General features: G+C 41.5%; 2 protein-coding genes across 2 annotated transcripts; both read right to left on the bottom strand.

Moving 5' to 3' along the window:
• Nucleotides 1–10,698: 10,698 nt before the first annotated feature.
• On the bottom strand, nucleotides 10,699–12,531 carry LOC138719083 (endogenous retrovirus group K member 6 Gag polyprotein-like). The gene has a single exon (XM_069854052.1). It carries the CDS (start codon nucleotides 12,529–12,531, stop codon nucleotides 10,699–10,701), a length of 1,833 nt encoding a protein of 610 aa, XP_069710153.1.
• A 1,104-nt stretch (nucleotides 12,532–13,635) lies between these two features.
• On the bottom strand, nucleotides 13,636–21,718 carry DYNLT3 (dynein light chain Tctex-type 3). The gene is made up of 5 exons (XM_069873249.1): nucleotides 21,610–21,718; nucleotides 20,067–20,108; nucleotides 17,988–18,111; nucleotides 16,920–16,997; nucleotides 13,636–15,827 (listed from the first exon to the last, which is right to left on the bottom strand). The coding sequence occupies exons 1-5, from the start codon at nucleotides 21,637–21,639 to the stop codon at nucleotides 15,751–15,753; spliced, it is 351 nt and encodes a 116-aa protein (XP_069729350.1). The 5' UTR covers nucleotides 21,640–21,718; the 3' UTR covers nucleotides 13,636–15,750.
• Nucleotides 21,719–25,376: the final 3,658 nt, after the last annotated feature.

Genomic DNA, 25,376 nt, shown 5'->3' with positions numbered 1-25,376 from the left:
GCATGAATGGCAGTCTCATGTCTCCTTCTCAGGAGAAATTATTTTTAATAGAAGCAACGTTGAAAATAAAAGTACATAATATCTATAGTTAAGTACACATTAAGGAAACTTGCTTTTATGCAACCCAACAGCTAATACAAAAATAGCCACAGCCAGAGAGTGGGTGATCACCACATAGAGAGCTCACAGCTGCTGCTGCTGTAACTTCTGAATTCCCCGGCAGGGAAGGAAGAAGAGTGTCCATGGGGCATCAGTCAGCCAGCAATGACAGTTTGCAGTCCTGTCTTTCTGGGAGACTTCACAGAAAACACGTGTTTCAAAAAGGAATCACAGAATCACAGAATCACTAGGTTGGAAAAGACCTCCAGGATCATCGAGTCCAACCATTCCTATCAACCACTAAACCATGCCCCTCAGCACCTCATCCACCCGTCCCTTAAACACCTCCAGGGAAGGTGACTCAACCACCTCCCTTGGCAGCCTCTGCCAGTGCCCAATGACCCTTTCTGTGAAATATTATTTTCTGATGTCCAGCCTGAACCTCCCTTGGTGGAGCTTGAGGCCATTCCGCCTTGTCCTGACCTTGTCACTTGGGAGAAGAGGCCAGCTCCCTCCTCTCCACAACCTCCTTTCAAGTAGTTGTAGAGAGCAATGAGGTCTCCCCTCAGCCTCCTCTTCTCCAGGCTAAACAACCCCAGCTCTCTCAGCCGCTCCTCCTAAGACTTGTTCTCCAGCCCCCTCACCAGCTTTGTTGCTCTTCTCTGGACTCGCTCCAGAGCCTCAACATCCTTCTTGTGGTGAGGGGCCCAGAACTGAACACAGTATTCGAGGTGATTCGAGGTGAATGGCACAACCCTAACTGCTGTTTTGTAAGGAAGTTACTGTTACATGTTATGAAAACTACTTTCAAGACCACAGCTGGGGTATTTCCACCTTGGCTGCTTCCCATGCCAGTGGCTGCCTCTGGCTGCTCTCCCACCCCCTCTCCTTCTCCCGGCTCCTCGCTGCCCGGGCTGGCACCGAGCCCTGCAGGCACAGCGCGTCCTGGTGCGCCGCCTGCTGCCGGGCTCGGAGATACCGAAAATGCCAGCAAACAAACTCTCTAAGACTTGGTTCAGTTTTAGGAAGTGAGCACCCTCTATCAGGGCTTAGCGACGAGAGGGAGCGATCTCCATTGATGCTGCGCAGCGAGGCGAGAGCTGGGACAGGATGCATTTCCCACTTACATGCACATGGATAAACTTCCCCAGAAATCTTAGGCATATTCTATTACTTTCAAAGAACTAATTTTAATGTTATAGTTAACTTCACAACAGTCAAACCTCTTGCTAATTTGGAGTTGGCTCCGACTCTGTCTGACCTTGCATTTGAGATCAACCAAGACGGCAAACAGAGGTGATTGTAAAATTGTGGAATCATAGAATTGTAGAATGGTTTGGGTCAGAAGAGACCTTAAAGATCATCTAATTCCAATTATAGAAATCTAATCTAATCCTAATGACAGAAAAACACATCTATTCAGCACATAACATACTTAACACAAGGCATAACAGTGTCTGGAAGAATACAATTTGAAGAAACATGCTATAAAAAACATGCTACCGGGGGACATTCTGTCTAACTTTCAAAAAATACAGTTACTCAGATGAACTTAACTTTACTTAAGCTTAAATCAAAATATCCCACTTTTTGTCATAGTAACTGCTTCTTGTATCACTGGCTCCACGGCACCCAAAGCCGTGAGAGGTTTGTGCCTCCCTGGCACCATTGCAGGAGGATGGCACATGGAGGACTTGCAAAAATCTCAATACCAGCAGCTGGGATTGCTTGGAATCTGGAGGTGCAAGCAGCCAGTGTGTGCTCTGGCATGTGCTCCACCTCAAACACAGTCAGCTTGGTATTTATTGCCATGAAGGTGCGTAACTTCAGGCTGTCCAGGGAAGTGGTGGAGTGTCCTTCCCTGGAGGTGTTCAGAAAGCGTGTAGATTTTGCAGTTTGGGACATGATTTAGTAAACATGGTGGTGTTGGGCTGGTAGTTGGACAGGATGATCTTAGAGGTCTTCTCCAGCCGTAGTGATTCTATGATTCTGTTCCCACATGATTCTTCGATTCTATTCAGCCCTGCAGAGAAAGACTGGGGAGTTCTGATTGATGAGAAGCTTAACATGAGCCACCAATGTACACTCACAACCCAGAAGGCCATCCACATCCTGGGCTGCATCAAAGGAAGCGTGGCCAGCAGGTTGAGGGAGGTGATTCTGCCCCTCTGTTCCCGTCTTGTTGAGACCCCTCCTGGAGTATTGTGTCCAGTTCTGGAATCTCCAACATAAGAAGGATATGGCACTGTTGGAATGGGTCCAGGGAGGGGTCCCTGCCTATGGAAGAGGCAGGTGGAACTGGATGATTCTATGATTCTGTTCTATGAACTGGGAAATCAGTGTGGGAGGCAGCTTAAGAGTAAGTGGCCAAGGTGGAGGGCAGGCAGGTCCAGTCTCTGCTGACGCCCGTCCTGCACAGCCTGCACTGCCTGGGTAAGCAAAGTGACTGGTGGTGGCACAGGCACTTTTGGTGTGCCCCCACCAGCAACGGAGGAGCTGCATCTGCAGGGAGGCTTGTGTTGTGGGAAGCCCCACCTGGAAAGAGTGTCTTTACCAGCTGCTACTTAAATGAAGCTAAAATTCTGCACACTCCCACCTCTCCCACCCCCACACAATCCCTTGGGGCAGCTGCATTGCCTAAATTTGCTTCAAATGTCAAAGGAACAATACAAAGAGATGAGTCTGGAAGATACTGGCACTGACCCCTAAGCCTTGGTTGATCCAGATCTAAACCTTGAATTAAAACTACTCAATTTCTTCCCTTCCAAAGCCATCTTTTACAAAGTTACAAATACTTATTTTAATTATTGTTCTTGGGACTGATGAGTGCCATGACATAGATAGCTCTAATTTGTTTACAACATTAGCAGACCATCTAGCTACAGCTGTGGTTAGTTTGTTTAAGTTTAACTTCCTAAAACGTTCAACCTAGGCATGAACACTATATAGCTTCTACCGCATTGATCTGTGAGGTCCTTCCATATTTTTGAAAACCTTTCCAGCTAACAAATGACATCACTCGAAACCCCACGGTAGATTCTTGTGTGATTTGGTCAGACCAGTTTCAACAGCCACTGCAGAAGCCTACACGGGAAACAAGCCCTCAAAGCTGTTGCCTTTGGATAAAGTCGTGACTGCCTCAAGCACAGTACTGTGAGTACCATAAAGGCACTCATAGCCTTGCTGTTACCTAGCCTTCTCACTTCTGCAGACTAATACCTGTATGTTAAATTGTAGTATTTCTGGTCAGGATATCTGCTTGTACAAATGCTGTTGGAACCCTGGTTTTAATATCCAGACACTGATTAGATGGAAATAAGCAACAAGAAATGAAATTCTAAATGAACAAAATTATCTATGTATGACTCAAAATTGTTGAGGAAATGGATAAATAGAAGAGTTGAACGTATTTATAAAAATGTGTGTATGTGTGTGTTTGTGTGACAAATTATATATAAAAATATTGTATTTCTTTTCGTCAAACAAGGACTTAATTTCATTCCCTTTTCCCCCAACCTCTAATTTTACCTAGATGGTCATGAACAAGCACTGAATAAAGGCCACTTCAAAAACTTCAGTAAACTCTACAAAAAACAGGGAGCAGAAAATGCTTAATTTCATTCTAAGGTGTTTACAGATATGACGCAGGTTTGCTGATATAATGCTGTTTCTGATTGAGGAGGGGCTGTTCAGAAATTATTCTAATTATATCTAATACAGGCCTACAAGGAGGAGTACCTGCTGACCAGAAAGAAGATGAGTTTCTTGCAGCTGAGCCAGCTACTCTATCTTGCCACTTTCTCCTGTGGATGGGAGGTTTTAATGGCTTTGATTCTGAACTCTGTATGGTCTCTATGCTGTGAAGCTAGGTAAGCATCTATTACAAACTCTACTTAACTTACAGATGCGGTAAAATCATCTGTTTAAAATGGTGATGTCACTATAAAACTTGTCTTCCTGTCTCTTTTCCTTCATGCTCTTGTTCTGTGTGGCACCAGTAGCTTCTGTGCATGAGAGAGTAAATATAAGTGCCTGACACAAACCACAATGACCAATGAGGTGTGTTTCTGTAACCCTGATTCTCCTTTTCAATTCATTCTAGGTCAGACAGTGGGATGGGAGCTACAGGAGTGTTCATAGCTGTCACTCTAGCACCACTCTGATCCCTTTCAGAAAACTTTAAAGTAACAAAGCTGCTGTCAAGAGTATGTTTCCTGTGTTTGCAAACAGATGTTCGCTGAAACATAGGAGGTAAAATATCCAGTTACTCAATAGTGATTTAGACTCATCAGAGTAGGAAGACGTCTGTTGGAGAGCATGCAGTGTTCGGCTGCAGCCTTCTTTCCATTGTGGAAGGAAGAAAGAAACTGCTCCACCTACAAGCCACTATCCACAGACCCTTTCCCTGGCATAGACCCAACAGGCTAGAGAATTTCTGAGCTGTGCAACACAATCTAACTGTGACTGCATAGCTTTGGAGCCACTGTGCAGCTAGGTTTATTGCCACACTTACAGAATACCACATCTGAGCTTAGATATTCCCTGAGAGACTGGTGCTGGCTTTTTGCTGGGAATGTCCTGCAGACACACAGGCAGAACTTCCTGGCTCAGGATATTCTGATGGAGGGCTCAGTCTGACTCTGTTTGTGTGACACTGTAACTGTGCTAAAAAAAACCCCAAACCCGTTAAATTAAATGGGAACAAAATGACATGATCAGATTTTACAGGAGGCAGCAAGGAGCATCCAGATAATTGGGTAAGAGTTGTTTACTACAGGATCTGCTGCCTGTATTAGAACAGATCTCTGTTTTCTCTATATGCCAGATACTGTACAAATGTGCACAGACTACATATAGTTAATGTTCTCTCTTTTATGGTGTATTTAAAATATCAGTGCTCTGACATCCATCTAATTCTAAATAAGCTAGCTACAAGCTGGGATGCCAATGGCTTCTGGGAAGTGCGTGAATCTAGATTGAACATACCCCAATTTCCTTCACCAAGTTGAGCGTAATGGGAAGAGTCTTTAGAAAGGTGAGTTACCAATGGACATCTGGCGCATGCAATGAAAAGGAAAATAATGAGTCTGCTCCCTTAACTCTTCTTTCGCTCATTTCCATCTAGACATCAATTCTCATACATCTCTCTGTATGGAAGGAATAACCAATGTCCTCTGTTATGAAATTATATGTAGGAAAATATGAGTAGAGCTCCAGATATATGGGCTCTGCCTTAATGCAAACTCTTCTGTCCCGTTAATAAGACCCCCATTGTTAACAATTATTCATCCCAACTGTAGCAACTAAGACACTATTATATTGATAGAAAACACTATTGAAATGTTGTGCATTCTCATATTCTGCAATATACAGTTTTATCCTTGAAATGAAGCTGTTGACGGGAGCATCACAGAATCAAACGCAGAGATCAATATGATCAGCGAGTGTTCAATTTATTGAGTTTAGCTGTTTCTTTATAAACCCTTTTTGGTTACATTACTGGGTGCCCACAAGGGTGTCTACAGTGTATTATTGGCTAAAGGTAGCTGTCCATAAAGCTATTACTAACATATTATTGGCTAAACTACTGCACATGCTAAGAAACCAAGTTACACTAAAATTAACTATGTTGATAGTTCTCTTCAATTGTTTTTCTTTCAGCTGGTGCTTGTTCCCACCGAACTAGCTCTTGTATTCCTTTCAGCTGGCCTTTGTTTATCTTTCAGCTCTCTGTTTCAAGGCTTTGTTAGAATTGCTCAGTATCAATCAGTCCCACAGCATCCAGGCCTCCTTCTCTGTAAAATGTTCCCACAATTCCCCCTTTTTGTTTTTTTGACTAAGGCGTTCAGGTGAAACATATGATTGACTTGACGTTGTATACACTGTAACACACAGGATAATTGCTAAAGCAATTAACACTATTAAAAATAACATTCCTCCTTTAAACAACAGTTCTCATACCCATCCTGTAATATACACATTCTTTCAAGAATCGATCACCCAGGGACATCCTTTAATGACCACTCATAGGATTAAGAGCATCTCTAATATTAACATCCTCCTCATTCTTGTCGACTGCTTTCGTGGTTGGGGCTTAACAGTTGTCACACAGCAACGTGAGCTTGATCCACCTCACAGGTGCCCAAAGTGGTCCTATATCTGTTAAAACACAAACATAACTTCGTCCCCATGTTAATAGCTTATACAGACCTGTCCATTGCCCATAGTAACTGTTTTTCAATAGCAATTTCACATTGACTTGTACTTGCTCTAATTTTGATGACATGGTTTGTATATGCTTCAACATTGGCACAATTTGATCATCTCCTGCTAAGCAAAAAATTCATTACATATTGCACCTTCATCAGTCTGTTTTGTGGTGTCACTCCTGATTCCCCCCTTTTTTGTTTTGCTAACAATGTTTTTCCTACTTGATGGGTACGTTCAATAATGGCATGACTTGGTAAATGGAGATCAATACTCCTTGAATAATCTGTTAGATCTACTTGTAAATTCAAAATATTTGCCATGCACCACTTAGCATATTCTTTTTTTATTGGGATATAAATGATTGTCGAGTCTTGGCATAATAACTGAACACTTCTTTTTCTTCCCTGGGTGATTATCATTGTAATCATTTTAAATCTAGTGACTATGGGGTTTTTTTGGTGTTTGTTTTTTTTTTTTTTGACGTTAGCGTGGCAAAATATCGAATTCGTAATGAATCATTGGCTCAATCATCCCTAAAGGTTGTCTGCACTAGGGCCCAGCAGTTGCTGACGAGGGACACTGGAATGCAGAGGGTTCTCACAAATTGGTATTCACCTAGAGAGATAACACTGTCAACTCCTCTGGACTTCTTCAAAGCTGAAAGAAAAAAAAACTTAGAAAGGAAGGAGAAGGGCAGGGGGCAGGGGGTGGGTGTGCACTTACACACATACAGCTACATGTTTTGCTAGGTATTTTAAAATTTTTCCTTCTGAAGCCTTTCATTCCAAAGATCCCCAGGTAAATATACCTGTTTACCGGCTTAGTGGACATTTGAGATTGAAAGGTCCCAGTTATATATTTTCAAGATTAATCAAAACCAATTTGTAAGTCTTACAAATGTTTGAAGTGCTTCAAACACACACACGTGACCACTCATTTCAAAGCTAGCTGAATACATTCATACAATGTTGGTTATCACTGCTGGATCCACAATTTTTTGATGCTATGGATATTTAAACTACAAATGATCTTCTTTTCTCCAAGGTTGACCCCATTTTGCAGGAGTCCAGTGAACACCTTCCCCTGTAAGTAAACACATATATCCTCTGCCCCTTAGTTGTACCTCCTGCCAGTCCTTTCCACACATCTGTTCTGACATCTTTATACTGTACCAATGTTTTGTATTTTTCCTCTGGATACCTAGACTTCAAAGCACTACTATGTATAATCACTGGGGGGTCCTCCCTGGATCCTGTCAAATGCAAAAAATTCAAAACGTACAATGCTTTATGTAATCTTTCTGTAGGACCCAGAGATTCTCCCTCTTTTTGTTTTTGAAGCTGATGCTTCAGTGTTTAATTAGCATGTTCAACCATTGCCTGCCCTGTGGGTGAATGTGGGATGCCAGTAACATGTTTAATGCCCCACATATTGTATAATTGTTGAAAACGATGTGATATATAAGCAGGACCATTATCTGTTTTGATTGCCTGGGGAACACCCATTACCGCAAAGCAAGCAAATAAATGTTTTTGTATATGTTTGGCAGTTTCTCCAGTTTGAGCTGTTGCCCAGATAACCATGGAGAAAGTATCAATGGTTACATGGACAAATTTTTGTCTTCCAAAGTCTGGAACATGGGTGACATCCATCTGCCAGATCTGTAAGGGTTCTAACCCTTTAGGATTAACAACAATACCTATTCCAAATCCTACCTTTTGACAATTAGGAGAAGATTTTACTATACCTTGTGCATCACTAAACAGAATTGTGAATTGGCGAGTCAACATTTTTGCAGATTGATGCAAAAGGGCATGTGAATCTCGAGCTCTAGCGAATGTGTTAGGAGGCGGACCCGCCCAAGCTGGGACAACTAGGTGATCGGCATGATTGTTTCCGATCGCTAGTCCATTATCACACTGATGGCTAAGAATATGAGTGATGAAATAAGGATGTTGTCGCATTTCCAAAGTTTGCATTAGCTGGGAAAGAAGCTTATATAAACACTCATTTTTCACCTCCTTGATCATTGCTCTCTCTATCTATCTAACAATTCCCACTACATATAATGAGTCTGGTACGATATTTAAAGGTTTGTGAGACCAGTTATTACAAGCCCAGACTACCGCAGATGATTCCAGCGTTTGCAGTGTACCAACACTGTCCCCCATTACATAGTGATGTTCCCAAAATTGATCATGTTTCCAGGTACACACGGTGCATTTCGATTTCTTCCCAGCGCCAGTAAATACTGTAAGTCCTTGGACAGGAACCTCTGAAAATTGTGGGAATTGTTCTGTCTTTTGATTTTGGATAAGGGGAAGTAACTTATGTGCTGGGTATGTATTACTGAGAAGTCCTGTAAAATCTTCTAAAGCAGTTTGAAGTGCCTCTGAATGTCTTAATAACCAATCCATATAATCCTGAGTCAACGGTAAAACAATAGTATGTGGATCACAACTCATAATTTCTTGTATCCGGGACCTTCCTTTCATGATTTATTGCGCCAATAGTTCAGCTTGAGTAGTTACAGTCTTTTGCGGTGTAATTGGTAGGAAAATCCATTCCAGAATTCTCAAAGGATTCTGCTTAGTAATGTCCCATTGACAAAGAATTGCTAAAGGATACAATTGTGAACCTCTGCTATTGATCACAATAAGCATAACAGGTAACCTAAGACAGATTCGTTGTGCATGACTTTGAGCAATTTTCTGAGTTATACTATTTAAGGCAGTTTTCTGCTTTTGTGATAAGATACGTTCATCTTGGGCATTTGTCGACGTAGCCAGCAAGGGAACCAGTGGCAATAAATCATCATTTGTAATCCCACAAATCTGTCTAACCCACTGAATGTCTCCCATCAATTTTTGTGCATCATTTAATGTCCTAATCTCTGTAGTAATTTGAATTCTTTGTGGCTTTATGGTACTATTTGTAATACACCATCCCAGATACTGCCACGGGGGTCTTGATTGGACTTTCTCTGGAGCAATTTTTAATCCCCGTTCTTCTAAAAGTCTTGTGACAACTAGTAAAATATTTGGTTTTGATAGGTTTGGTCCTGCAATGAGTATATCATCCATGTAATGATATACAATTTAAAAAGAATATTGCTGTCGAAAAAGGATTTAGTGCCCATGCCACAAACATTTGGCACATTGTAGGACAGTTTTTCATGCCTTGAGGTAAAACTACCCACTGATACCTCTTAGCTGGCTGCGCCTTATTAATTGAGGGTACGGAGAAAGCAAATTTTTCAGCATCATCTGGATGAAGTGGAATAGTGAAAAAACAATCCTTTAAATCAATTATTAGTATCTCCCATTGATCTGGAATCATTACTGGAGAAGGTAAACCAGATTGAAGTGCACCCATTGTTTCCATAACCTGATTAATGGCTCTCAAATCATGCAACAATCTCTACTTTCCACTTTTCTTTGGAATAGTAAAGATTGGAGTATTCCAAGGGCTGGTAGATGGAACAATATGTCTGGCCTTCAGTTGTTCTTGTACTAGATCCTGAATAATTTGCAGCCGTTCTTGTTTTAATGGCCATTGATCCACCCAGACGGATGTTTGGGATTTCCAGGTGATTTTTAAAACCAGCTGCTCATCAATGGCCATTCCTAAAAAGGACGAGTAATCAATACAGTATGCAATTGACCAAGAATATCACGCCCTATTAGGGTAATGGGGACTTCCATAACATAAGGTCTAGTACTAATCTGCACACCATCAGGAAATTGGAAACATATGGGATCTGAACTGACTCGCGTGGGTTGAGCACCACCTATTCCGAAAACACCAGTATCAGTTGACACCGTAGGCCAGTGAGGAGGCCACTGTTGATGCGAGATAATGGTCACATCAGCACCAGTGTCAATACGCATTTTGGCCCTCTTGATTTCACCAGTCTTTGCTATCATGTCGATTTGACATTCTGGTTTTGCTTTGTGTATGTCTAAAGTAAGATATACTTGCGGTTGTCCAGTGGAACCAAAACCTTCATCTCTGCGAGAGTCAGCTCCTGTCATTGGTACACAAGATCTAAAAGGCATTAACTGAGCAATGCGACTTCCTGCAGGTATGAACACAGGAGGTGTTAATGTTAGTACCATAATTTGGACAGTTCCAGTAAAGTCTGCATCAATTAGTCCAGGTTGAACAAATATGCCTTTACAAGTAGTAGATGATCTCCCTACTAAAAGAGCACTAAGTCCTTGTCCCAAAGGACCCTTTACATTAAAATCAATTTGGTATACTTTAACCTCTTGTAAGGTGACATCTACTGCGGTTTCCAAGTCCACTCCAGCACTCCCTGCTGTGGCGGAGGGAATGCAGGCGATACCACTTGATTGGGTTGTGGGTTCAGGGCTGGCGTTGGGGTTGTCACTTGTTCTGATCCTGCTTGCGTCTGCGCAGGCCCTCTATTTTTGTCCCAGTGCGAGGGGCCATCACACTCGATCTGGAGTTTCCCTGGTTTGATCTCCTACACCCATTAGTATTGTGATTGTCTCTCTTACAATTGTCACACCACTTTCCTCGTCTTGGAGCTCTACACTGTGCTTTAAAATGACCTAATTTCCCACAATTGTAACATTTCTTTATCTGACCACCTTTTGCCGCAACTAACGGTTGTAGTGCTTCGCGAACGGCAGCAGCAAACGCAGCAGCATTAGCTTCCTGAGCATTCCTGTTCACTAATTCTAACATGTCAGCTACTGATGATCCTTGAGGTAAGGTAATCAGGACTCGTCTGGTTGACGAGTTACAGTTTTCAAAGGCCAATAATTTAAACATGTTTTCTTTCATTTCAGGGGTTAAATCATGTTGTTGTTCTAAAGCCAAATATAATCTATCAATAAATCGTGAAAAAGATTCCGTTTGGCCTTGCTTTATGGACACAAATTTATCGGTTCTTTTGGAGTCTGAATCAGGAACGCTAGCAAGTGCACGTAGTGCCAGTGTTTGTGACAACCGTAATACGTCATTAGAGAAATGCATTTGCACGTCCACAGAAGCAGAAGGCCCTGATCCAATTAACATCTGTGATTGAGCTCTTTCTAATAATTTCCAATCTACAGCTTCCCACTGTCGGACCCCGCTTGGTGTAACAGAGACCGGAAGAGCTTCAGGCAAAAACGATCCCTCTACTATCGCATCTTTAATTATCCCTTTCCATTTTTGACGAAACCGGGTACTATCTCTCACCGGGAGAGTAAGAAGGTTGGTCCCCTGATTTGACAAACAGGTAGGTACGGGATAAGGCGGCGCAGATGGCCCAGTCACAGCTATCCCGCAGGAAGGCATCGACACAACAGCAGTGTCAGAATTTGACCCCTCTAGATCCTTCCCAAGAAGCGTGAGGGGCCTCTTCGGTTGCTCAACTGTAGCCGTGGACAATTCGAGTTGATCTAGCCTTTTCACTAAAGTTTGAAGGAGACCACGCGTTGTCTCCTGAGTTTCTTTGACTGGAGAACCAGCTCGGCAGCTAGAGGGTGTCGCCGTGGGCATGTCCGGGGGCGGAGGCAGTGGCGCTGCTGGGCAGAGGCCTCCCCGCCAACCTCCAGCAGCTGCAGCTTCCGCATTATCTGTAGTCGGTGCGGGTCCGCTCGCCGTGCAGCTTCCGCGTTCTCCCTGCCCCGCCAGGATTTTAGGTGTAGCTCCAGGACCAGGCACAGCAAAACGGCGTCTTTTTACGATATCATCTATGAGTTTTGGTCCAGGAGGCGCCTCGCATGCCTTAAAAGGATTAGCAGGGGCGGGACGGAGCGGGTCGGGCCCGGAGCAGGGCGGGAGGGCGGGAAGGGGAGCGGGTTTAGCAGCTTCTGCGCTTTCATCGTTATACTGGGTTTTGAGCGGCTCGTTTTCCTCATCTGGTTCTGGACCCAAGTTCAATGCTGCGAATGCAGAGGCAGCAGCGGCTCGCTCACTTTTTAAACTTTTCAAAGTTTCAGATATCAATTTCCATAAAGTAGCGAATTGAGTGGCTTCCTTTCCCTCAGCTCCCCCATCAGTGATAGTATCCCATAGCTGAGTCCCTATGTTTTTCCAGGTAGTTTGATGAAACGCTAAACCGACATCAGGAATAAGTCCCCTATCTCTGCTCCATTTCAATAGTTTAGTTAGACAATTCTTGTCATACTTAATCCCTCTCTTGGAGAGGATATGTTGGAGGAATTTCACCGCTGCCTCTTCATCTTTAGAGAGTGTGGACCCCATTCCTCCTCAACCGCCGCGTACACTTGCCTGTAGCAGATCCTTGAAGTTTTCCTAACTTCTTTACTCGGACGCGTCCTTTTATCTACCTCAATCTTAAGCACCAGGGCAGTGCCGGAAAGTTTTCAGCTGGTCTTTCCACCCTCTACCGCATCTTCAGTTGTTTTGAGCAACTTCGGCAGGTAATCAGAGGGTCCCTGTTCAGGTGCCACTTGTTGACAGGAGCATCACGGAATCAAATGCAGAGATCAATATGATCAGCAAGTTTTCAATTTATTGAGCTTAGCTGTTTCTTTATAAACCCTTTTTGGTTACATAACTAGGTGCCCACGAGGGTATCTACAGTGTATTATTGGTTAAAGGTAGCTGTCCATAAAGCTATTACTAACATATTATTGGCTAAACTACTGCACATGCTAAGAAATCAAGTTACACTAAAATTAACTATGTTGATAGTTCTCTTCAATTGTTTTTCTTTCAGCTGGTGCTTGTTCCCACCGAACTAGCTCTTGTATTCCTTTCAGCTGGCTTTGTTTATCTTTCAGCTCTCTGTTTCAAGGCTTTGTTAGAATTGCTCAGTATCAATCAGTCCCACAGCATCCAGGCCTTCTTCTCTGTAAAAATGTTACCACACAAAGCCACTTGGAAAAGCAAGTGGTGTTGTTCAGCATTCATTTGGAGTGCTAAAATGAACACAAGCATTCGTACCCACTGAGGATGGGGAATGAAAATATGGGAAGTTACATTCTACTGGGCTATGACATTTCATAGTAATTTTTCTGGGTTTTGTTATTCTCCATGTATCTGAAGCTCTACTCATATTTCATAATAATTTTTCTGTTTTCTGTTAATTGTTTCATAATAATTTTTCTGGAGCAACAAAAACATTACCTTGCATCATCCAGACAAGCAGTTAAGAGGAATAGGTCTTTGTAGAAACGAGGTGTGAGAAATTAGGCCAAGTCTGGCCTAGGTCTTGTTTCTAAAATGAATGCAAAACTTTAATAAATGCCCCAAGTTCTCCCTGTTGTATACAAGTGAAGGAAAGCAACATAAATATTGTTCTCAGTTGCTATTTGTATTGATCAATAACACATAAGGCAAGAAGACAACTAAGGCAAAACTTTATTTTTTTTTGGTAGCAAGAAAAATTAAGCAGTCTTACAAGTAAGCAGTATTTTCTAGGTTTCTTCTGCAGCAGAACCTTCACCAAGCCTCATTAAACTGACAGCCTTATTCAGTGCATCTTGATTTCAAGTAAAGCAAAATACCAAATGATATTACAAATGGCTGCTTGGAAAAGTTCTTCTGACCCAGATGCCCATTAAGGGGGATAACAGCCACTGCTGCTTTTACTCATCCCATTTCTTATGCTCTATCAATCGTATGGAACCTTTTTCCAATTGCTAGTCCATGTATTTTTTCACTTTATGCAAGCGCAAATATCAGGGAAACTACTGCGTTTTTGTCAGTTCCACAACTTGGCTCTGGATGCTGGCACCTAGTTCTCAAATTGCTGTCCTAACCCAAATAATGTTAAATAATCATACATTTGAAGGTCAGTACAACATATACATACATCTTCACGCTACACTTGCCTGTTAGGCAAATGCAATATTACAGTATTAATTTTACTTGCACTTAGGTAAAAGCGGAATGCTATTTGTCTGCAAAGCTACTGAACAGTACTCTGAATTACACGTACACATGTTCCTTCTGTAGTCTCATACTAGCAATATGCATACACAATGTGAGCACTGAAATGGTTTTTAGCTTGTTCTTTGTACAGGACACTTGCTACGTGCCCTAATAATCAGTCATCTGAAAAAAAAACCCCAAAGAAAACTGCATAATAGTGCTTTAATATTAATTTCTTAAAATCCAAACCAGCCTTACAGTAGCTGCTAGGTAGTTACCAGTCTCTCCAAAACCATGCAGTAATAAAGAAAAAAAAAATCTGAGAAAACAACATAATGTAGCTGCCACTTAGTGGCAGCAATTATTTAGGCATTTTTGGTATTGATACATTTCTTTATCATATAATTTGTGCATTAATCAACAAAAATGTAGGCCCCAATCCAGCAAATACTTGCAAGTGTGCAAATGCTTTTCTTCCACATGGAATACTTCAAGTTAAGACTCACTCATCAGATGAGCAAAGTTAAGAACTTGCATAAATCTTTACAGGAGAGGAATTCGTAGTGCTTAAAACTTAACTGTATTATTTCATAGGAATAAGATCCAATTCTAGACTTATAGAACTTAGAACTCCTACGAAGAACAGATACATCGCTTTAAGATAAGCTTAAAAGAAAGCTAACAAGAGCCTCTAGAAATGTGTGTGCCTTCTCTATGAACACTTTAATCCTACTTGCAGTAATGTGGCTCCAGTCTTCCTGCCCTAGCTTCTGGCTACTGCATGAGGAATCAATAAAGTGCTTATCACAAATTCCACAGTCAGAGAATAAAATCAAAGGTAAGTACCTTCAGAATGTTTTCAGATTTGTAAACTATGAATTAAAAGGCTGATGTCTGATCCTCCGCGTGTTTCCCTGAATCAGTAATAAATAATATGTTCTTCATTCTGAAGATAAATTAGAATTCTGCTAGGACTATGTACATTTCACCTTTGTCCCAGTGAAATCATCTTCTGCCTCCAGGGGAAAAGCTTAACTGGATTTAATTTCAATGTACATATTCATGCTTGACTGAAACATGATGCTCATGCAATTTCACAAGCACCAGCATTCAATGTGATAGTTAACTTTGTTTAATCAAACATGAAACACCAGTATTGTTTACAGTGTATCCACTCTGAATTGTGTTCATAATTTGCTCCCAAATGCACCATAATTCTGAGAGGTCTTGCTTGCACTTTGACCTTTCCTTTGATTTCATGTGGTTTGTTCCTCTTGAATAAGTACCTTTGATATTAGCTTTGATAAGAATTGTATTGATCTTTGTGGCATCTTCTCATTAACACACTTCTGAACATTTAAATTACTACATCCTTCTGTTTAGGTAGATACATGTTTGAAATTTTTTGCTAGCTTTCTGATAATTAATCTATGAGAACTGACTTAGACTGTATGCTCTCCATAGAGAACTTCTGTATGCTCCTCATACCAAAACAAATAATGGTTTGAAATATTTAGCCATGTGTTTGGATGATTTTTCATTTTTTAAAGGCTTCGGTGTTGCTTATAGTTATCTTCCAGTCAGCTACAGGATAATAGCAACAGCAAACACATTGACAATGCAGTTCATTGTTCGGTTTTCCCATCTCACTGTGCAGGTTCCTAGAAGAGATTATTACAAAATAAAAATAGAATGCCAGTACCTTTACTATATTCACTTTTTTCTGTTGTATATTATGCCAAATTATTGTGAATAATTCAGCTGTGAATTAAGTGCTATCATGTTGTCTTGGCTATAAATAGACTACACTCCTCAAAACATTTTCTTTAACCTGTACATTGTTTACAACCTAATGTCCAAAACAAACTTCCAGGAAAGCATAATTGCAGTATCTCACTTGAAATGCTGGACTCACAAAAATTTTTTGAAAATCTCATACTGAAGTTGGCAAGATAAGCAGACAAGTAATCAGAAAAAAAGACTGCATCAAATACCTTCTAGTGTATTTACCTTCTATAACTTTTCCTCTTCTATTGTATCAATGTATTAATGCCTTACAACATGAAGGAAATGTGAAGATTGAACTGTATTTGTTCACTTCACTTTCTGATTTTTTTTTTAAACTCTGGTTGACTTTCTAATGCTATCTCTATTTGAAAGTTAAATTTTGGTGCCCTCTTCTAAAAAGACCTTTCTGAGTCTGTGATAGGCATGCCTAAGTTTAAAACAATCTTGTTTGCCCATGATACTACAAAGCTAAGAAAAAATGCATTTAGAACTAATTTAGAAGCAATGAAACACATCCAAAGCCTGGCTGATAGTCAGGCAACTGAAACACATACTGATAATCAAAATAGTTATATTTTTTCACCTATTTCTGGTCTCGTCCAAAGTAGTACTGTCCCCTTACAGCAGACAGGTAGATATGTTGAGCATTAGCCACTTGCTTTTTACTGCAAGCAACATTTTACTGCCTCTTCCACTGATCTGTAGCTACTGACAAGGATTAAATGTTTTGACTCTGGTTTCAGAATTAATTTTGCTCCTGCTTATCATAATTTACAAAGCAATTGCTCTTAATGTAGGCACTGACTCCTGACAAAATATTTCTGCTGGGCTTATAAACAAGCATCTAATCCTGTAAGCCACTGCTTCTACAACCACTCTTGAAAACGTTCCACCTAACTATTACAACCAAGCAATAAATAACATTTCTTTTACTACAAATCTTTAATTTGACTGAAGGAACTTACCATCAGTTGTGGTATCCCAGAAGCATGAACTTGCTGTGTGAAGACCAGCTCCACTCCTCTGCATCACTGCACAGGTTACTGCAAGATACAGTCATAAAGTCAAGGAATTCATTATTAAAGCAGAAGAGGTGAATCATTCAGTACTTATGAACCGAGGCCTATATTATGTTTTCAAATGACTGGCAGACAGCACTCAGCAAAGTCAAAACCTTTCTTGACTATCCCCTCCCCAAGTATTTTCCTCAAGAACTCTGTATTAATTTCATGATTATTTTTACCCACATAAAGACAACAGCTTTAACAAAATGCTTGCTAATACGATTATGGTTTTTATCTTTTAAACTACTTAGATATGGCTTGTGTCATGTGCACCTCAGAATGGGATTGCAGGTGCTGTCCTCAAAGGTAGAGCAGAAAGTCACACTTGATGAGAGCTGTTTCCCAGAAGTACTGAATGCATGTTCTCTGAAACCACGCTCTAGTAACATACAGCACTTCTAGACTGACCTGTGATGGTCACAAAACCAGTGGCAATCTGAATCCAAGACTTTCAGAACAGAACAGAGTGCAAACACTTTCTATTACATCAACATTCCACAAAAGGACCACAGTGGGTTAAACTTCTACTTATTTCCACTTCCCTTCCACAGATATGCATATAAATATAATGGGACATGACTTAGCCTACGATTAAAGTCCTTCAAATGTCTGTATTTATATAGGAAGCTTAATCCTACTTATAATTTTATTTAAGATAAACAGAATCTATTTTGTGAACTGATACAAAAGTAGTTGATATAATAGCCTTGATTGCTTAAGAGTCATGAAAGACTGTGTAACATGTCATCTTCTGTGCTAAGTGTTGCTAGCATGCTAAGCCCAAGTGGAACTGCCATGGTTTCACAGCAGATATTACTAAAAATCTACATGACAGAAGCATTCAAGTATCTGCTCTGCTTTGTTTGTAGTTTAAAACCTTCTATCAAATGTAGCACTGCATTCAAATGGACCTTTCAGCAATTATTTATTGTGACTGCATGTGGTAGAAGTATGACTACTTGTACTCACCAATGTACTTATATGTTTTTCCGAGTTTTACCAGATGTGTCAGTGACTGTTCAACAATAGCAGCAGTCCACTGGTTGACTTTGTTGTGATTGTAGTCTGCCTTGCCTAGAACACTTTCTATGCACTAAAACAGAAAAAAACCCAAAACAGTTAAAGTAACATACTTCAAAATGCAGAAGCTTAAAATGTCTTGCATTATCTAAGGAATTTTGTCTGGCAACAGGATTACTTTCTATCACTTGAATCATCAGGTATCAGTAAAATGAGCCATCTCAGAAACTTATTTTTAGTACATATTTACCACATTATTACATGGAGAAAAATGAGGTTCTTATCAAATGTTTCTGGTAGGAAAGCCATATGCTTTAAGTACCAAGTTAAGTGAATGGATCTATTTACTAACAAAGATACTAACACATCCCAGAGCTCCTAATGACTGCCTACTCCAGCCTGGCTTTCAGAAGCTACTGAATTGGAAATGGTACTACTTGAATCAATAGCATCAGCTTGGGCTGGCCAGCCTTTCAGAGCCTGTGAGCAATATACCAAAATCCTATGCAGGGACAGGAGTTGGACTCTATGATCCTTGTGGGTCCCTTCCAACTCAGGTCATTCTGTGATTCTGTGAAAATCTTCAGAGAGCCAGAGCCACAACAGCGAAATGTATACCCCACTGTAAAAGATGAGGATGAGAGAGGAGCAAGAGATATTCAAAGGGTTATATTTTGCAGCATGAGAAATATCTGAACAGCTTGAAAATTACCTGTTCTCCCACAGGTACAGTATCGACAATCTTTACTTAAGCTTAAAGTGATTAAACAGAAAGTCTTCTCCCTAATTGTAACTCTTAAATGGCACCCTCTGCTCCTAAGAAATTCAGAATTAGTTGCTGATAAGACACTTCTTAAAATTGAGGCATTTGGTTAGGAAATGCAGACCTAGAAAAGGTAAGATAAAAATATATTCTCCTCTGATTCAGTAAGATGAATCCTATGCACTAACCACCCACTAATAGGCTATGTATGATTTTTGTGCTCCAGATCTTTAAAAGCCCAGTTAGTTCTGACCACAGTGTATAGAGCAGGACAAAGGACTCAATGGAAACAAACATTCACAAAACAGAATAGAAGATATAAGAGGGATATCAAGAACCCTTGGGGATTTTGGTCCTTCCAGAAATGTAAACAGTGCTAGAATTCCTCGGCTTGGTTAAGCTTTCTGTCAGTGGCAGAAACACTTTGGCTTTCCTCCCAGTGCCTGCCATGAAAGTAAAGAGACTCTGACATACTGAATTTGGCCTTTCAAGGCAGGGACAGTTATGTAAGGGGTTGAATTGTCATTTATCTGACACCTAAGAGCTTGCTGTTTGTGTACTGGAGCAGCTCTAAAAGTCCAGCCTTTTCCCTTCAAGATGGGGCAGAGGGGAAAGGTCCTGCAGAACACCTCTAGGAATTCCCTTCTCAAAATCGTATTTCCTTGCAAAACCTGACAGCATCTGTTTGCCACAGGCTCTTCAGTAATCACTTCCCAGTAACTAGGTATTTAATTTAGACCATCCTCACTTTCAATCTGCTCTTTTTGCATAAAATCTGTTTTTCAAAAGCATTTCTAGACTAACAAGCTCACATAATGCAACCTCCTGCTCAAGTCAAGGCTAACTTCCAAGTCTGATTGTGTTGCTCAAAGCCTAGTCCAGTCAAGTTTTAAAAATCTCTAAGAATGGAGACTCGACAAGCTCTCCCTGTGACCTCTCTAGTGAGTAACTATCCTCTAACTGGATATAGGGGGGAAAAAATAAAATCAGAGTGCATTTCCCTTGCAATTTGTGACTGCTGCCCCTCATCTTTCCACTGTAATGTGAATGCTGGCTCTCTCTTCTCTCATCTATCTACTTTCTGCTCTTTACAACAGATGAAGTTTAAATCAGCTCCAAAATAAGCTCAATCCTTATTTGATACAAATAATAGTTTTACATAACTTCGAATTTATCTGGGATGGTCAACAAGAGTAACTGCTTTCACTATAGGGCAAGGTAAGGTAAAAATTTTCCTTGAAATACAGCCGTCAGCTAAAACTTACCTCCTTAACTATATTGTGGGCTTCATCAGCATTGAAGATCATCTGTAACAATAATGAACTACTATTATTTCTGACAGAAAAGTAAACAAATTATGCAGTTTTACTCTAAGTAATACATGATGATCAGGCCCCGTGTCTAGTTATATGCATTGTGTAGTCTGTTAGTATAATTCTAAAATCTTACCCTCCCCCCAGCACTGTACATATGTTATTTAGTATTGTTTTACGAGTCACATTTGAGTGGGTCCAAAAAGCTTGAGTCTCAGTGAGGTTGGAAAAAGGTTCCATTTACATTTTCTGTAAAGATTAAATACCACCACTTTCTATGCTTTTCATGGGAATATTGTCTGGGACAGAGAGTTAAATGCCAAATCTTTTCCTCTGGGCCTTAATCCTGTTTTTTACCAGAGGCAAGGAATTACCAACCCATGGGTTACATCTTGGTGCCACAGGTGCTATCCAAAGAACATTCCTCAGTGCAGGAAAAAGCTTTCAAGTTTTAATGCCTCCTATTTTCATTAACGACCTTCCAGTACCTGAAAGGAGCCTATAAGCAAGCTAGAAAGGGACTATTCATAAAGGCTTGTGGTGATAGGACAAGGGGGAACAAGGTATGAAGTGGAGAAGGGCAGATTTAGACTAGACATTAGGAAGAATTTCTTCACCATAAGAGTGGTGAAGCACTGGCACAGGCTGCCCAGGGAAGCTGTGGGTGTCCCAACCCTGGAGGTGTTTAAGGCAGGTTGGATGGGGCCTTGGGCAGCCTGATCTAGTGGGAGGTGTCCTGCCCATGGCAGGGCGGTGGAACTAGATGGTCTTTAAGGTCCCTTCCAACGCTAACTATTCTATGATTCTATGATTTTCTGCTCTTCCCTGCTCACCAGCGTTTAGTTTGGTTTGCAAAGGAAGCGCAGCACATGTGACTGTGCAATCTGCCTCCTACACCACAGAATCATGGAATCAGAGAATCGTTGGGGTTGGACAGGACCTTAAGGATCACCTAGTTCCAACCCCCCTGCCATGGGCAGGGACACCTCCTACTAGATGAGGCTGCCCAAGGCCCCATCCAGCCTGTCCTTGAACACCTCCAGGGATGGGGCAGCCACAGTTTCCCTGGTCAACCTGTGCCAGGGCCTCATCACCCTAATAGTGAAGAAATTCTTCCTTATGTCTAGTCTAAATGAGCCCCTCTCCAGTTTATACCCCCTGCCGGTAGTGCTATCACTACAGGCCCAGGACTTGTTGCTGCTTTTATTTTCTACTGACATCAGGAAATATTTTCCAGTGACGTATTTTCCAGGGATGACAGAAGGAAAACGGCCGCAGGCTGACAGCCCCCCCGCCGGCCGCGGCACCGCTGGGCTTCACTCCCCTCGCCTGAACTCGGAGCCGCCGAGACCGGGGGGTCGGTGCATCCCCCGCCCGCAGAAGGCGGCCCCGCGGGCCCCGGTGCCCGAGGGTCCCCGCCCGCAGCCCGCCCCGCAGCCCCGTCCTGCGCATCCCGCTGCGGGCCCTCGGCAGCTGGGGGGGGTCCGGGCACTACCTCGTCGTTGTGGGGGTGAAACTCCTCCATGGCCCCGGCGCGGCTGTTCCGGCAGCGGCTCCCGGTCCTGCGCGGCGCCGGGCGGGCGGGGCTCCCGCGGCAGCGCCGGCGGGGGGGGCGGGGGGGGACAGGGGCGGGGCGGCTGCGGGAGCGCGGGGCGAGCCGGGCCGAGCGTTTCATCATGGAGTGGTAGAATAGTTTGGGTTGGAAGGGACCTTAAATCTCAACCAGTTCCAGTCCCCCTGCCGTGGGCAGGGACACCTCCCACTACTGCTCAAAGCTCCATCCAGCCTGGCCTTGAACACCTCCAGGGATGGGGCAGCCACAGCTTCCCTGGGCAACCTGTGCCAGGGCCTCACCGCCCTCACAGTGAAAAGATTCTTCCTCGTATCTAATCGAAATCTCGCCTCTTTCATCTTAATACTATTACCCGTCGTTCTATCCCTCCGCTCCCTGATAGCCCCTCCCCAGCTTTCCTGTAGCTCCCTTCAGGTACTGGAAGGCTGCTGTAAGGTCTCCCCAGAGCCTTCTCTTCTCCAGGCTGAACAACCCCAACTCTCTCAGCCTGTCCTCACAGGGAAGGTGCTCCAGCCCTCTGATCATCTTTGTGGCCTTTCTCTGGACTCACTCTAACAGGTCCGTGTCCTTCCTGGGCTGAGGGCTCCAGAACTGAATGTAATACTCCAGGGAAGGTCTCCCAAGAGCAGAGTAGAAGGGCAGAACCACCTCCCTCGACTTGCTGCTCACACTTCTCTTGATGCAGCCCAGGATACAGTTGGCCTTCTGGGCTGGAATCACATATTGCTAGCCCATGTTGAGCTTTTCATCCACCAGCACCACCAAGTCCTTGTCTGAAGGGCTGCTCTCCACCCATTCTCCACCCAGCCTATATTTGTGCTTGGGATTGCCCTGACCCAAGCGCAAGACCTTGCACGTGGCCTTGTTAAGCTTCATGAGGTTCACGCAGGCCCATCTCTCAAGCCTGTCAAGGTCCCTCTGGATGGACCACACATTTGCAAACTTTCTGTAATGCCTGGGCAACTCTGCACTGGGCACTAAGACCTGCCCTGCACAACAGCGTGAAGTGTTTATTTGTATCTTTATTGTTACATATTGCTACCCTTTGCTGGACGTGGAGAATTCATACATAAGTTCCTCCAGAGGAGCAGCAGTACCCCGTCCCCCCTTTTTTTCTGTATTTCTGGATTAATCTGTGCCAATTATCTGACACAAAATTGCCGTTAGCTTTAATAATGACAAATTGCAACTTCAGATTCTTCTAATTCCAATTCATTATAAAGAATTGATCCTGAGTTTTATTTGAAAAAATGTGTATATACACACAGAACTGCATCACATCCTTTCTCTCTGTGAAGTTGCCTGGGAAACAGGAAGACACCCAGCACAAAACAAAGGAGAAATTTCAAATGCTGTATAATAATAACAACAACAACAACAACAATAATAATATTTTGTTGTTGTTGTTATTAAATTATTATCATATATAATGTATTATTATTAAACCTGCTGTCCTACCAAAGAATATAATCAGATCATTTGATGTATACTCTTGACAAATCTGCGATGATGACGATGATGGTATTGATGATGATGATGATTATGGAGGAAGGTCTTATGTATATTTTCCCCCTATAATACCTGATCTTTCTGAACCAGACTGAACATGAGAGAGAAGATCAAGGCTGCCCCACATCTAAGTTCAGCTTTGGTGACATAGAGTTGGAGAGACACATGCTTACCTTACAAACACATCTCTTGTTCAGTGTTAATGGTACACACATTCGAAAAACTCCATTTGAAAACCATGGAAGTACAGGGGGAAGCAAAGTGAAACATTGCTATGTTGCTTGTTTGGAAACTCGCTTTCCTGTTTAATATATGCTAATGCCTACAGTAGGAGAAGATTGATGAAAACTAGAACTCTTTAAAAGCATCTTTATGAGCAAGTACAAATACATGTAGTCATAGGAAAACACATGAAACAAAATCTCCTTCAGTATAAAGTTTTTTGTGTTGTGACCTCTGCAGTATTTTCATGGGCTTTCACACTTGGAAGCTATTAGCAGTAAAACAAAATACCTTTTTATGTATTAGTAGTCCAAAGCTAGGGATTAATTGCATGTTTATTTCTAAAAAAATAAAAGCTAGTGGAAGCATGAGCTATATATGCACTGACAGGCTGGATAAAAAGCTAACAGTGCTAAAATAACTTACGTTTGGATCCTGTGCAATTTTTGTTTTCTGTATTTTCAGAGATCGTGCAACTTTGCATCTGTATCTTCAGGATGCAGTATGCTATCAAATGAAAATAATTTCTAGACTTTTTTATTTTTCAGTTCTGTTTAGAAATATTCAAGGAATAACTTCTCTGATGTATCAGCAACAATTATCTCAGTGGATTCCCTGGAAAACAGAGACCTGGTCTGAAATAAAGACTGAATTGGTCCTGAATGACCATTGTGTGCGTGTGTAGGTCCTAATGCAAAAAAAATTACCTATCCTTCCTCCCCCACTAGCCTACCTAGGAGGATAGCAGAAAGTCTGAGGAAATTCTGAGTCCATCAGACTCAACTCAACATTCGGAGAGCCATTAGATAAATAACAAATGACAAAACAGTATTAATCCAGGAAGTGTTCACAAATAAACACCCAGCATCACCCATGAACGGTCAACACAGGTTTGTCAAGAGTATATGTCAAATGATCTGATTTTATTCTTCGGTAGGACAGCTGGTGTAATGAATTAAGGGGAAATAAATAGTAGGTGTGTTATTTTGTAGTAAATGTGCCTTTTTATGCTCTCCCACAAAAGAATATATAACCTAGGGAAAACCCAACCAATCATTCCTAAAAATGGGTTATTGAAGTAGAAGACATAAATACAAGAAGATGGGTGGGGTTTTGCCCCAACAGCTAATCAGTATAAGTAGCAATTACCAGAATCATAGATTAAAAGTGGTGCTTATAAAAGGTTTTTAATGACATCATGTTGAAAGAAATTGTAAGCATATGGAATGATAGGATCAAAATTAAAAATATTTAATAGGTTGGAGAAATCAACAGGAAGAAATTTCATAAAAACTTAAAGTGCTATTTTAAAATTGGGACATTGAATGCACAAATACAAAATGGGGACTAATTGTCTAGACAGTGGTGCTGCAGGGAAAAATATGACATTAAATTAAATAGGAACACAAGTATGATGTTATAAATAACTAAATACATTGAAGAATACCATGAAAGGCACAGAAGGCAATTATATTGTTCTGTTTGGTGTTGATTAGGATTGAATGTAACTCAGCCCAGTGTTATGGTGGGACAGAGAGAAAATTAATTCTTCCTGAAGGCAGCAAGACTGAAAGGAAGCTTAGAAAATGTGATTTGTGGAGGAACTGCATTTCTTTTATATCTCTTGTCCAGTCTTTCTTGTACACATCTCTCTGAATATGTAGAGCTTTACTGAAAAAGGTGATAAAAGAGACAACATATGATGAAAGGTAGGACAAGAAATAACAGCTTTAGTTTGAAACCAGGGAGATTTATATTAAATATTAGGAAAAAAAATCCAAGTATAAAACTAATAACGCAGTGAAACAGGCCTGGTTTGGAATTGCCTTTAATGGATCAAAACCACATTAAACAACACCTGCCAGGCATCCAGCTGACCTTTAGAAAGAAGGAGGAATTAAATAATCTTTTGAGAGAATTTTAGGCTCACATTTATTCAACTTTCACAACTACTGAGT

Source organism: Phaenicophaeus curvirostris, chromosome 1 (genome assembly GCF_032191515.1).
Source record: "Phaenicophaeus curvirostris isolate KB17595 chromosome 1, BPBGC_Pcur_1.0, whole genome shotgun sequence".
Taxonomy (NCBI): Eukaryota; Metazoa; Chordata; class Aves; order Cuculiformes; family Cuculidae; genus Phaenicophaeus; species Phaenicophaeus curvirostris.
The sequence above is the reverse complement of the archived record's forward strand: the minus strand, read 5'-3'. Positions and strand labels throughout refer to the sequence as shown.

What these genes read in the sequence shown, in the direction of transcription:
- LOC138719083 (XM_069854052.1), bottom strand. Translation starts at nt 12,531, where the DNA reads ATGGGGTCCACACTCTCTAAAGATGAAGAGGCAGCGGTGAAATTCCTC.
- DYNLT3 (XM_069873249.1), bottom strand. Translation starts at nt 21,639, where the DNA reads ATGGAGGAGTTTCACCCCCACAACGACGAG. An exon ending in CCCACAATATAGTTAAGGAG is followed by an intron (nt 18,112 to 20,066) that starts GTAAGTTTTAGC and finishes TTTCTGTTTTAG; the next exon opens with TGCATAGAAAGTGTTCTAGG. An exon ending in AAAAACATATAAGTACATTG is followed by an intron (nt 16,998 to 17,987) that starts GTGAGTACAAGT and finishes TGTATCTTGCAG; the next exon opens with TAACCTGTGCAGTGATGCAG.